The sequence below is a fragment of the Mizuhopecten yessoensis genome, unplaced genomic scaffold, assembly GCF_002113885.1.
Source record: "Mizuhopecten yessoensis strain PY_sf001 unplaced genomic scaffold, ASM211388v2 scaffold2741, whole genome shotgun sequence".
In the NCBI taxonomy this organism is placed as follows: domain Eukaryota; kingdom Metazoa; phylum Mollusca; class Bivalvia; order Pectinida; family Pectinidae; genus Mizuhopecten; species Mizuhopecten yessoensis.
In genome coordinates this window covers 661,913-677,386 of record NW_018404696.1, presented here as the reverse complement: position 1 = coordinate 677,386, position 15,474 = coordinate 661,913, and the positions used below count along the sequence as shown (strand labels likewise).

Sequence of the window (15,474 nt, the reverse complement as noted above, 5' to 3'; positions counted from 1 at the left end):
CCCCTGTCCCTGTCCCCCTCTCCCTCCCCTCTCCATCCACTGTCCCTGTCCCCCTGTCCCTCCCCAGTCCCTGTCCCTCCCCTGTCCCTCCCCTGTCCCTGTTCCTGTCCCTCCCCTGTCCCTGTCCCAGGACCCCAACAAGGCAATATCTGATTTTTAGATCACCTGCCAAAAGGGCAAGTGAGCTTATGCCATGGCCAATTTAGTCTGGAGCATCCTTTGGCCACAGGGACTAAATTTTGTATATACGGTAGGTGTTGCCCCCCTGGGGGCAGATGAGTGGGCCAAATAGGGGAAATAGTGGTAAATTTTAAAAAAAATCCTTCTTCTACCATAGGGATTAAGGATTCCATCCCAATTTGGTATGGATTGTCCTTAGGCCAAGGGCACTCTATTTTCTATAAACTGTGGGTGTCCCCCCCCCCCTTCCCCCCAAGGGGCAGAGGAGAGGGGCCCAATATGGGGGGGGGGATCCTTCTTCTACCATGGGGATAAAGGGATTTTATCCAAATTTAGTCTGAAGCATCCTTGCGCCAAGGGTTCTCAATTTTGTATAAATGATAGGAGTATATATTAAGCCCCCCCCCCCCTGGGGGCAGAGGGACAGGGCCCCATAGGTGTTTGGGTAAAACCTTTGAAATCCTTCTTCCACCATAGAGATTCCGAGATGTTATCCAAATTTTGTCTCCATCAAGTTGTCTAGTAGTGCCTGTTACTATAAGGGTGTTTTCATTACGACGAGATGGCCAATGGGTCGCCATCTTGGATTTTGACATCTGAAGTTTGTTCTCGCTATATCTCCAGAAATACTGGATGGATCTTTCTGAAATTTCATATGTACATACAGCACCTACCATGGAGTGCTATATCTTTACCTCGTAACAAGTACTTTAAACATATCCAGGTGAGTGATACAGGCCCTTTGGGCCTCTTGTCATGATGGACAATAAACATCATGAAAAATGAAAATTAAATATCTGTTGAGCAAGTGAGAGGAAATAGACTATTTCGGTGAACTTTTGTTCTTATCTTTTCCATTGATAAATCATCATCTCCAAAGATCTTGACTAGAATTCTTCATAGGAATCAATGCTTTTAATGGTACAACAATATGTTGGTGAGTCGTTAAATTCCAGATAGAAATATGTTCATTGTCAGATCAAAATTAACATCTTGATAACATTTGTCCCTGCAGACATTAAAGGAGACCCTAAATGACATGAAGAAGAGATCGTCTGCTGAACCAGATACAAGTGACAACATAGATGTTGATATGAGTCCAAGTAATGATCAGCCTTGTCCAGCCTGTCTCGGTATACTACAACAGTATCTGGACAAACCATTCTTAACAAAGGTGTGTTGGTCTAAAATAGGGTGTGTGGTCAAAACTAGGGTGTATGGTCAAAATAGGGTGTGTGGTCAAAACTAGAGTGTGTGGTCAGAACAAGGGTGTATGGTCAAAACAAGGGTGTGTGGTCAAAACAAGGGTGTGTGGTCAAACCAAGGGTGTATGATCAAAACAAGGGTGTGTGGTCAAAACATGTGTGGTCGATACAAAGGTGTGTGGTCTAACCTAGAGTGTGTGGTCAAAACCAGGGTGTGTGGTCAAACCTAGGGTGTATGATCAAACAAGGATGTATGATCAAACAAGGGTGTGTGGTCAAAACCAGGGTGTGTGGTCAAACCTAGGGTGTATGGTCAAACAAGGGTGTGTGGTCAAAACAAGGGTGTGTGGTCAAAACATGTGTGATCAAAACATGTGTGATCAAAACATGTGTGATCAAAACTAGGGTGTGTGGTCAAAACTAGGGTGTGTGGTCAAAACAAGGGTGTATGGTCAAAACAAGGGTGTGTGGTCAGAACAAGGGTGTGTGGTCAAAACTAGGGTGTTGTCAGAACAAGGGTGTGTGGTCAGAACAAGGGTGTGTGGTCAAAACTAGGGTGTGTGGTCAAAACAAGGGTGTGTGGTCAAAACTAGGGTGTGTGGTCAGAACAAGGGTGTATGGTCAAAACTAGGGTGTGTGGTCAAAACAAGGGTGTATGGTCAAAACTAGGGTGTGTGGTCAAATCTAGGGTGTGTAGTCAAAACTAGGGTGTATGGTCAAAACTAGGGTGTGTGGTCAAAACAAGGGTGTGTGGTCAAAACAAGGGTGTGTGGTCAAAACTAGGGTGTATGGTCAAAACGAGGGTGTGTGGTCAAAACAAATGTGCATGGTATATTTGGCAAAAATCACAACTGCACACTGATCAAGTATTATTGTCATATGATACATAATTATTAACCCATGAACAGTGTTCATACTTAACCAACCTTGTACTCTAGTGGATGTTAGTGATACATGTTGTATGATGATTTACACTGGCTCCAGGTTTTGAGATGTTAATGATACATGTTGTATGATGATTTACACTGGCTCCAGGTTTTGAAATGTTAGTGATACATGTTGTATGATGATTTACACTGGCTCCAGGTTTTGATTTCCATATTCCTTGACTCAAAGCTTTGTAGCCATTACAGCAGTACATTAAGCAGACACTTTGAAATTTCTTTTTTTTAGATAAAAGATTATGTGACTAAAGCTGAGTACGAGTTTAAAAGTTTCCTGTGTTCTCTGACTGTACCTGTGTGTGTCCTGATACGAGAGGTAAGTATATGTTCCCTGACTGTACCTGTGTGTGTTTTGATACGAGAGGTAAGTATATGTTCTCTGACTGTACCTGTGTGTGTTCTGATACGAGAGGTAAGTGTATGTTCCCTGACTGTACCTGTGTGTGTTTTGATACGAGAGGTAAATATATGTTCTCTGACTGTACCTGTTTGTGTTCTGATACGAGAGGTAAGTGGAGGTTACCTGACTGTACCTGTGTGTGTCTTGATACGAGAGGTAAGTATATGATCTCTGACTGTACCTGTGTGTGTTCTTATACGAGAGGTAAGTATATGTTACCGGACTGTACCTGTGTGTGTCTTGATACGAGAGGTAAGTATATGATCTCTGACTGTACCTGTGTGTGTCCCGATACGAGAGGTAAGTATATGTTACCTGACTGTACCTGTGTGTGTCTTGATACAAGAGGTAAGTATATGTTACCTGACTGTACCTGTGTGTGTTCTGATACGAGAGGTAAGTATATGTTCCCTGACTGAACCCGTGTGTGTTCTGATACGAGAGGTAAGTGTATGTTACCTGACTGTACCTGTGTGTGTCCTGATACGAGAGGTAAATGAATGTTACCTGACTGTACCTGTGTGTGTTCTGATACGAGAGGTAAGTATATGTTGCCTGACTGTACCTGTGTGTGTCCTGATACGAGAGGTAAGTATATGTTCCCTGACTGAACCCGTGTGTGTTCTGATACGAGAGGTAAGTGTATGTTACCTGACTGTACCTGTGTATGTCCTGATACGAGAGGTAAGTATATGTTACCTGACTGTACCTGTGTGTGTTCTGATACGAGAGTGAGCTTATGCTCTGGTGCAGCGTCTGTCGTCCGTCCGTCCATAGTCCAGAGAGAGTCAATGTTTTACTTTAAACAACTTCTTCTTAATAACCACACGGGTTAGGGTGATGATATTTGGCCAGAAGCAAACTGGAATGAAGGGCTACCAAGTTTGTTCAAATAAATGACCTAAACCATATTCAAGGACACGGGTCAAATATGTTAAAAACTTTAAACAACTTCTTCTGGATAACCAAAATGCCCAGGATGATAATATTTGGTCAGTAGCATGCTGGGATGAAGGGCTACCAAATTTGTTCAAATGAATGACCTTCACCTATATTCAAGGTGACAGGGGGGTCAATTGTCTTTAAAAACTTAAAACAACTTCTTTCGAATAACCAAAAGTACCAGGATGTTGATATTAAGTCTTGAGCATGCTGGAATGAAAGGCTACCAAGTTTGTTAAAATGAATGACCTTGACTCATATTCAAGGTCACAGGGGTCAAATATATCAAAAACTTTTAAACGACTTATTCTGAACAACCATGATGCCCAGAATGTTGATATTTGATCAGTAGCATACTTGTATGAAGGGCTACTAATTTTGTTCAAATGAATGGCCTTGACCCATATTCAAGGACACAGGGGTCAAAAATGTTAAAAACTTTTTAAACAAATTCTTCTGGATAACCAAAATGCCCAGGATGATAATATTTGGTCAGTAGCATGCTGGGATGAAGGGCTACCCAAATTTGTTCAAATGAATGACCTTCACCTATATTCAAGGTGACAATTGTCAATTGTCTTTAAAAACTTAAAACAACTTCTTTCAAATAACCAAAAGGACCAGGATGTTGATATTTAGTCTTGAGCATGCTGGAATGAAAGGCTACCAAGTTTGTTAAAATGAATGACCTTGACTCATATTCAAGGTCACAGGGGTCAAATATATCAAAAACTTTTAAACGACTTATTCTGAACAACCATGATGCCCAGAATGTTGATATTTGACCAGTAGCATACTTGTATGAAGGGCTACTAATTTTGTTTCAAATGAATGGCCTTGACCCATATTCAAGGACACAGGGGTCAAAAATGTTAAAAACTTTTTAAACAACTTCTTCTGGATAACCAAAATGCCCAGGATGATAATATTTGGTCAGTAGCATGCTGGGATGAAGGGCTACCCAAATTTGTTCAAATGAATGACCTTCACCTATATTCAAGGTGACAATTGTCAATTGTCTTTAAAAACTTAAAACAACTTCTTTCAAATAACCAAAAGGACCAGGATGTTGATATTAAGTCTTGAGCATGCTGGGATGAAGGGCTACCAAGCTTGTTAAAATGAATGACCTTGACTCATATTAAAGGTCACGGGGGTCAAATATATATCAAAAACTTTTAAACGACTTCTTCTGAATTACCATGATGCCCAGAATGTTGATATTTGACCAGTAGCATACTTGTATGAAGGGCTACTAATTATGTTCAAATGAATGACCTTGACCCATATTCAAGGACACAGGGGTCAAAAATGTTAAAAACTTTTTAAACAACTTCTTCTGGATAACCAAAATGCCCAGGGTGATGATATTTGGTCAATAGCATGCTGGGATGAAGGGCTACCAAGTTTGTCCAAATAAATTACCTTTACCCATATTCAAGTTGACAGAGGGTCACTTGTCTTTAAAAAACTTTTAACAACTTCTTCTGAATAATCAAAAGGACCAGGATGATGATATCTGGCAATTAGCATGCTAGAATGAAGGGCTACCAACTTTGATAAAAATAATGACCTAGACATTTATTCAAGGTCACAGGGGTCAAATATGTTAAAATCTTAAATCAATTTTTCTGAATAACCCTTTTGAAAGGCCCAGAATGATGATATATGGCCAGTAGTATGCTAGGATGAAGGGCTACCAAGTTTGTTAAAATGAATTACCTTCACTCATATTCAAGGTCACAGGGTTCAAATATGTTTAAAACTTTAAACGACTTCTTCTGAATAACCATAAGGCCTAGAATGTTGATATTTGGTTAGTAGTGAGCTTGGATGAAGGGCTATCAAACTTTTACATTTGGATGACCTTGACCCACTTTCAAGGTCACATTTAGTCAAATAGTATAAACATTTATATGACCTAATCTCAATAAACAAAAGGTCTAGGGTGGTGATATTTTGCAAGTTGTGTGCTGAGATGAAGGGCTATAAAGTTTGTTCAACGTAATGACCTTGTTTGACTTTCATGGTAACAGGGTCAAATGTTTTTAAATCTTTTAACAGGTTCTTTTGAATGACTTGGTCATAAATACTGATATTTTAACTTTTAAGGTTACAAGTGTGAAATGAATACCAGGTGAGCGATGCAGGCCCATTGGGCCTCTTGTTCCAAACTTGTTACGCTCATGAGATACAACATTGGTTTAAATCATTAACAGTAATTTGGGGACACATAATAGATTCTGATCCTTGAATGTTGTGGTAAGCAGCAGTGAGATATGTGGTGTTTACCTGTGTTTGTCTCACTAACTGTACGGGTCGGTTAAATCATTTACTTCTCAAAAAAGTGGAATGCTTGATTATAATGAAGTGCTTTGTTTTCTCATCTGTAACCTGTATTTACACAATAATCAGTTACAGCTGGTAAAGTACAAACAGATCATTGGCTGTAGTGGATCACTTATAATTTATGTTAAACAGGAAAATAGAGCCAACACCAGTCCAAAGTTAGTGGGGTGTTGAGTGGGGTGTTGAGCGTGGGTACCAAATGTATGCAGGGCGATTAATGAAATATGTAAATATAAACAGGAGGAATTAATCACAACAAGCTTGATCATCACCAGGCTTGAGATTGCTGTGATGAATTCCTCCTGTTAATTTTAAAATTGATGCCGTTGAAGAACTAGTTTTGAACTTATGATGACATAATCAGACAGTGATTCCCATCATGTAAATGTAGATCGTAGAAATGCCAAGTATTGATAAGTGATTACTGTACAGTAGTGATAGCATACTCAAAGTAACGATAAGTGATTACTGTACAGAAGTGATAGCATACTCAAAGCAACGATAAGTGATTACTGTACAGTAGTGATACCATACTCAAAGTAACGATGAGTGATTACTGTACAGTAGTGATAGCATACTCAAAGTAACGATGAGTGATTACTGTACAGTAGTGATAGCATACTCAAAGTCACGATAAGTGATTACTGTACAGTAGTGATACCATCCTCAAAGTAACGATAAGTGATTACTGTACAGTAGTGATAGCATACTCATATTGAACTTTTCTATTTCAGAGAGCCGTTTTAGTACACTTACGGGATAAATTCAAGTGAGTTCCTCGTTTATGATATGAACATCTTACTCTGTAAGTTGTAGTTGTTTGGTTGATGAAATGTTGATACAGATCTCATTTAATTTTCAGCTGTTGCTTGTTTTATCACTCCTTTTTTTGGAACATTTATCAGGTTGTGTGAGTGAACTTTACAAAGTACATATCACAATCTCATTCATTTGAGATGTCACACAACATTTGATTGGTCAGTCAAAATAATTGTGACAGCATAACCACGATTTACTGTCCGCAAATAGTCCAGGTGGAATTTGCTATTTACCTCAATGACCCCAACTGACCCTGACACTTCATGTAATTGATTATTCATGATGTCACAGACAAAAGTGTCACCCCGAAAGGTCAAGGTAATTCCACGTCACTTTGAATATTCCTGACGTCACCAATCCACGGCAGAGTGACCCAGAATTTGAAGAAAACACTCAAAATATCTTAAAATCATTGTTTCTTTTGATGGTTTTGGCTTGCATGAGCTAGAATGGGGATAACCATACTGTATTTTGTGATTCGGGCAGTATATCATGATTAAACTGTCGCAAATATCCGTTTTACTGGTTCCGCTCCGCATTACCAGTAAAACTCCAGTTGCAACAGTATTATCACAATATACCACTGCAAATGTCAATATAAAGTAGGCTTATCCCCTAAATGCCAATGTGTAATTGCTAAAACTTCTCTTAGACATGTCAGCTGTTTTCTTTTGTTTCATAAGTTTGATACATAGTTCTGTCTTAACAATCTACTTGATGTAGGTCAGTGTATGAGAGCGTGACGGAGGCTGACATTGCAAGGGTCAAGGATGTCTGGAAGTGGACGGCTGGACCGTTGCTTGGAGATTCTCTACTTGTACCATTTGATCAAAAGGTAATACCATACTTACATGTACAACTAATGGTATGTAGCCCGCTATGTCAAGCTTCACTACGTTAATCTTACATAAAGTCAAGTTTTGATAATTATGAAAATGGGACTGATATGAAATTGACTGTAATTTATTGTTGAGCTGATAAGCTTCATACAACTAACTTTGGTTATATTTTGTGTAATTTATTGTACAACTTACTTTGGTTATATTTTGTGTAATTTATTGTTGAGCTGATAAGTTTCATACAACTAACTTTGGTTATATTTTGTAAGTGATTTGTTTAAGCCAATAGTTTAAATACAAATGATTACTATCATATAAATAAATTATTTTGACTTTGACTTTTACAGAGGGGGGTAATCTGGTAATCTCCCATTCCAATTACTATATTAACAACAATAATGATTGTCATAATAATGAAAAATATCATTTGTTTAGTGACCTATGTAATTTGAAAATCAATTACTCTAAGCCTCCTTACATAGGCATAATTTTGTACGACCCAATAAGGATGGATTTAGAAGATAAGTTAATGCTCTGACCTTCTGTACAGACAGCCAGGATTATCTCTCTGAAGTTGTACTCTGACTTTCTATACAGACAGCCAGGGTTATCTCCCTGAAGTTGTACTCTGACTTTCTATACAGACTGCCAGGGTTATCTCTCTGAAGTTGTACTCTGACTTTCTATACAGACTGCCAGGATTATCTCCCTGAAGTTGTACTCTGACTTTCTATACAGACTGCCAGGGTAATCTCCCTGAAGTTGTACTCTGACTTTCTATACAGACAGCCAGGATTATCTCTCTGAAGTTGTACTCTGACTTTCTATACAGACTGCCAGGATTATCTCTCTGAAGTTGTACTCTGACTTTCTATACAGACTGCCAGGATTATCTCCCTGAAGTTGTACTCTGACTTTCTATACAGACTGCCAGGGTTATCTCCCTGAAGTTGTACTCTGACCTTCTGTACAGACAGCCAGGGTTATCTCTCTGAAGTTGTACTCTAACTTTCTTTACAGACAGCCAGGGTTATCTCTCTGAAGTTGTACTCTGACCTTCTTTACAGACAGCCAGGGTTATCTCCCGGAGGTTGTACTCTGACTTTCTATACAGACAGCCAGGGTTATCTCCCTGAAGTTGTACTCCGACCTTCTGTACATACAGCCAGGGTAATCTCCCTGAAGTTGTACTCTGACTTTCTATACAGACAGCCAGGGTTATCTCTCTGAAGTTGTACTCCAACTTTCTATACAGACAGCCAAGGTTATCTCTCTGAAGTTGTACTCTGACTTTCTATACAGACAGCCAGGGTAATCTCCCTGAAGTTGTACTCCGTCTTTCTATACAGACTGCCAGGGTTATCACCCTGAAGTTGTACTCCGACCTTCTGTACAGACAGTCAGGGTTATCTCCCTGAAGTTGTACTCTGACCTTGACCCTGACAGATAGGTAGAGGCTAGGTCATATTGTTCAGTGACTGAGGTGTCAGCGCCTGTGTAATCCTCAAATTATAATAACTGTATATCTGTGTACTGTGAAGTTTTGTAGAGTGACTTGTTACAGCTAGACAAGTTATATATATATATATATACAAAGAAAACATTGAGAAGTCCTTGTGTTGGAATTAAATATAAAAAATAGAACAAAAGACAGAGATAGCGTCTCTAGGCCTTTCTCGGGTTGATTCCCCGTTCATCAGGAGACTGTTTATTTTGAAAACAGGTATTGTGAGGTCATAGTTGTTTACACAAGAAAGTATGACGTCATCAATAATGCAAAGTCATTATGACGTCACAGAAGGCATACACATAAATCCATGACGTCAACAACAATACAAGCTAAATTGTGACGTTACATTACTTAGACAAATGCATAACTTTATGATCTTACCAACAATAAAAAATACGGGAGATACAAATTGTNAGCTGAAGCTATTAAACAACAGAAAAGCGAGTATGTGATGATTGAAAATCCAGATGATTTGACATTTCGACCAATAGTAGGCGGACCTAACAGTGTAACCCAACGGCTTAGTCATTTTGTTGACTTAATTTTGAAGCCACTTTGTTCTTCAGTGAGGAGTTTTATAAAAGACGATTTTGATTTTCTTAAACATTTGCCAAAATCTGTTCCTCCCAATTCTAAACTTGTATCTTTTGACGTCGTCAGCTTATATACAAATATTCCACATGATTTAGGAATTGAAGCTATTACGTATTGGCTTAAGAAACATCCAGATAAGATTGATAATCGTTTTGCTCATGAATTTATTATCAAATCCTTAGAAGTTATTTTGAAAAGAAATGTCTTTTATTTTGATGGCAATCACTACCAACAAATAAAGGGAACGGCCATGGGTACAAAAATGGCACCTACCTATGCAACACTTGTGTTAGGTTATTTGGAAGAGAAACTCTACACCAATATAGAATGTAAATATGGTAAAGTGTTTTCAGAATATGTACAAAACAATTTTTTTAGATTTTTAGATGATTGTTTTATTGCATGGCCTTCTGATATGTGTATTGACAAATTAAGTGAGGAAATGAATTCTCTACATCCGGCTATACGCTACACAATGGAAATGGATGAACATGTTTTACCCTTTTTGGATGTTTTAGTTAAATTAGAAAATGATAATATTGCAACTGATTTGTATTCAAAGCCTACTGATGCTCATAATTACTTAGATTTTTATTCAAATCATACTAAACATATTAAAATTAATATACCTTTTAATCTCGCATCTAGAATTGTAACAATTGTAAGTGACCCCAATATGCTGGATGTGCGACTTAAAGAACTCATGTTTTTCCTGAAGTCGCAGCATTATCCGGACGAGATTATTCGTAGTGGTGTAAATAGAGCTATAGAGAAGGGACCTTTTACATCCCGTGTAGAAGCCAACGATGACCAAGGAATTATTCCTTTTGTATCTACATACAATCCACATAATTTTGCTATGTACCCTATTGTAAAAACCAAAATCGATGACTTGCAGAGAACTAGCGTGCGTATGAAAAATGTTTTAGCTAAACATAGAATTATCAATAGTAAAAGACAACCCAAAAATCTCAAAAGGCTATTGAGTTTTTCCAAGTTTGAAACGAATCAAGCTGAACTTATTGTGTCTAAATGTAATTCGCCCAGATGTGGAACATGTAAAATAATTATTGAAGGTTCTACTTTTGTTTTCAAAAATGGATTTAAATTCACTGTACGTTCTAGTATGAATTGTAAGTCGAAGAATGTTATATATGCTATAGTGTGTGTTAAATGTTTGGAATTTTATATTGGCCAAACTGGGCGTGAACTACGTCAAAGAATGACTCTTCACAAGCAACAAACAATCCATGATGACCTTAGATTTTTACAAGTGAACAAACATATTCATAACTGTGCTAACAATAACTTCAAAGTGTTCCCTATTTACCAAATGCATTCATCTGATGTGATAAAGAGGGAAGTTAAGGAGTCGGAGTTAATGAAACTGTTGAAACCCAGTCTGAATAGTTCACATTAAATTCAACGTGTCATGCTTTAAGCAATGGCTGTGCTTTAAATATTATTGTTCATATTTTATTGTTGCCCTAAATGAAACAATTTGTATCTCCCGTATTTTTTATTGTTGGTAAGATCATAAAGTTATGCATTTGTCTAAGTAATGTAACGTCACAATTTAGCTTGTATTGTTGTTGACGTCATGGATTTATGTCTTCTGTGACGTCATAATGACTTTGCATTATTGATGACGTCATACTTTCTTGTGTAATCAACTATGACCTCACAATACCTGTTTTCAAAATAAACAGTCTCCTGAGGAACGGGGAATCAACCCGAGAAAGGCCTAGAGACGCTATCTCTGTCTTTTGTTCTATTTTATATATATATATACATATATTATAAATCAGAAAAATGATCCTTACAACGAGTCTTTAGTACTTTCATCTCTTCTAGGAGATTCTTTTCCTAGATTCTTCAGAAGAATCTCCTAGAAGAGATGAAAGTACTAAAGACTCGTTGTTGAGATACATTTTTTTATGATGTATATATATATATATTGCTTTATTATAATGAAATGTAAAAAAATTGTGATCTTTAATTGCAGAAGTGACTAAACCTCTGATGTTTGACTTTAACCGATGAAAATTTTGTGATTCTTACTGTAGGAGTACTTATTTTAACATATTAGTATATTGATGAATTGGTGCACTCATTATATGCAATTAAAAACTTTATGAAATTAGAATGCTGCTTTAATAGGTACATTTACAGCACTATCAAACATTATATTTCTTACTTTTCAGAGTAATTTTGATATTGCTTTAATGTTCAATTACCCGAGGACATTTAAGGAGTGTGAGATGTTGTAAGTATGACTTACATACTATCCTATACCCCAACTACCACCACTACCCCCTATACCACCACTACCCCCTTATACCCCCACTACCACCACTACCCCCTATACCACCACTACCACCGCTACCCCCTATACCCCCACCACTACCACCACTACCCCCTATACCCCCACCACTACCACCACTACCCCCTATACCACCACTACCACAACTACCACCACTACCCCCTATACCACAACTACCACCACTACCCCCTATACCACAACTACCACCACTACCCCCTATACCACAACTACCACCACTACCCCCTATACCACAACTACCACCACTACCCCCTATACCACCACTACCCCTATACCACCACTACCCCCTATACCACCACTACCCCTTATACCACCACTACCCCTATCCCACCACTACCCCCTATACCACCACTACCACCACTACCCCCTCTACCACCCCTACCACAACTACCACCACTACCCCCTATACCACCACTACCCCTTATACCACCACTACCCCTATCCCACCACTACCCCCTATACCACCACTACCACCACTACCCCCTATACCACCACTTCCACCGCTACCCCCTATAACCCCACTACCACCACTACCACCACTACCCCCTCTACCACCACTACCACCACTACCACCACTACCACAACTACCCCCACTACCCCCTATCCCACCACTACCACCACTACCCCCTATACCACCACTACCCCCTTATACCCCCACTACCACCACTACCCCCTATACCACCACTACCCCTTCTACCACCACTACCCCTATACCACCACTACCCCCTATACCACCACTACCCCCTATACCACCACTACCCCTTATCCCACCACTACCCCTATACCACCACTACCCCCTATACCACCACTACCCCTTATCCCACCACTACCCCTATACCACCACTACCCCCTATACCACCACTACCCCTTATACCACCACTACCCCTATACCACCACTACCCCCTACACCACCACTACCACAACTACCACCACTACCCCCTATACCACCACTACCCCTTCTACCACCACTACCCCTATACCACCACTACCCCCTATACCACCACTACCCCTTATCCCACCACTACCCCTATACCACCACTACCCCCTACACCACCACTACCACAACTACCACCACTACCCCCTATACCACCACTACCCCTTATACCACCACTACCCCTATACCACCACTACCCCCTATACCACCACTACCACAACTACCACCACTACCCCCTATACCACCACTACCACAACTACCACCACTACCCCCTATACCACCACTACCACCACTACCCCCTATACCACCACTACCACCACTACCACCACTTCCACCGCTACCTCCACTACCACCACTACCACCACCCAGTGGTTTAGGGGACAGATTGACTGCTCTTTATACACCATTTTTCCAGTAATTGGACCATCTAACAATTCAGCTATGTTTGCTGTTAATTAACTTGGTGACTGGATTATAAGTAGTGACTCCTCGGTATAATTATTTCTAAATGCATTGTCTTCAATTTTTTTAAACAAAAATAGACACTTGTAAAATGAAAAGACATAGTTGGACAAGATGTACAGATTTGATGAGCAGACACTTAGAGGTCAATACTGTCAAAGTAACTTACAACTGTATAGGGTTTATTAAGTAACTTACAACTATATAGGGTTTATTAAATAACTTACAACTAGATATGGTTTATTAAGTAACGTACAACTATATAGGGTTTATTAAGTAACTTGCAACTATATAGGGTTTATTAAGTAACTTACAACGATATAGGGTTTATTAAGTAACTTACAACTGTATAGGTTTTTTTTAAGCAACGTACAACTATATAGGGTTTATTAAGTAACTTGCAACTATATAGGGTTTATTAAGTAACTTACTACTATATAGGATTTATTAAGTAACTTACAACTGTATAGGGTTTATTAAGTACCTTACAACTATATAGGGTTTATTAAATAACTTACAACTAGATATGGTTTATTAAGTAACTTACAACTATATAGGGTTTATTATGTACAGATTTGATGAGCAGACACTTAGAGGTCAATACTGTCAAAGTAACTTACAACTGTATAGGGTTTATTAAATAACTTACAACTGTATAGGGTTTATTAAATAACTTACAACTAGATATGGTTTATTAAGTAACGTACAACTGTATAGGGTTTATTAAGTAACTTTCAACTATATAGGGTTTGTTAAGTAACTTACAACTGTATAGGGTTTATTAAATAACTTACAACTGTATAGGGTTTATTAAATAACTTACAACTAGATATGGTTTATTAAGTAACGTACAACTGTATAGGGTTTATTAAGTAACTTACAACTATATAGGGTTTGTTAAGTCAATACTGTCAAAGTAACTTACAACTGTATAGGGTTTATTAAATAACTTACAACTATATAGGGTTGGAACTTACAACTATATAGGGTTTATTAAGTAACTTGCAACTATATAGGGTTTATTAAGTAACTTACTACTATATAGGATTTATTAAGTAACTTACAACTGTATAGGGGTTATTAAGTAACTTACAACTATATAGGGTTTGTTAAGTCAATACTGTCAAAGTAACTTACAACTGTATAGGGATTATTAAGTAACTTACAACTATATAGGGTTTGTTAAGTAACTTACAACTGTATAGGGTTTATTAAATAACTTACAACTAGATATGGTTTATTAAGTAACTTACAACTATATAGGGTTTATTAAATAACTTACAACTAGATATGGTTTATTAAGTAACGTACAACTGTATAGGGTTTATTAAGTAACTTACAACTGTATAGGTTTTTTTTAAGCAACGTACAACTATATAGGGTTTATTAAGTAACTTACAGCTATATAGGTTTGTAACTTACAACTATATAGGGTTTATTAAATAACTTACAACTAGATATGGTTTATTAAGAAACGTACAACTGTATAGGGTTTATTAAGTACTTACAACTATATAGGGTTTATTAAGTAACTTGCAACTATATAGGGTTTATTAAGTAACTTACAACGATATAGGGTTTATTAAGTAACTTACAACTGTATAGGGTTTATTAAGTAACTTACAACGATATAGGGTTTATTAAGTAACTTACAACTGTATAGGGGTTATTAAGTAACTTACAACTATATAGGGTTCATTAAATAACTTACAACTATATAGGGTTGTAACTTACAACTATATAGGGTTTATTAAGCAACTTACAACTATAGAGGGTTTATTAAGTAACTTACAACTATATAGGGTTTATTAAGTACTCTAATATTCATATTTCCAGTCTCGATTACCAACCAGATGTGTTTAAAAGGAGAAAGTTCAAGAGGGTGAGTTATTTTAAAGTCAATATTAAACTGATTTCTGGAATACTTTTTGGTGCTTTCAAGATCACATTCGACT

General features: G+C 37.9%; 1 protein-coding gene across 1 annotated transcript in view; it reads left to right on the top strand.

Annotated features, from left to right (window-relative positions):
• LOC110446506 (putative tRNA pseudouridine synthase Pus10) overlaps nt 1–15,474 on the top strand; it is a 37,512-nt gene that overhangs the window by 2,299 nt on the left and 19,739 nt on the right. Inside the window, exons 3-8 of the mRNA XM_021491682.1 lie at nt 1,196–1,354; nt 2,559–2,645; nt 6,755–6,789; nt 7,563–7,674; nt 11,987–12,048; nt 15,356–15,401. Coding sequence (XP_021347357.1) covers nt 1,196–1,354; nt 2,559–2,645; nt 6,755–6,789; nt 7,563–7,674; nt 11,987–12,048; nt 15,356–15,401 — 501 coding nt within the window. The remainder of the gene's footprint in view (nt 1–1,195; nt 1,355–2,558; nt 2,646–6,754; nt 6,790–7,562; nt 7,675–11,986; nt 12,049–15,355; nt 15,402–15,474) is intronic.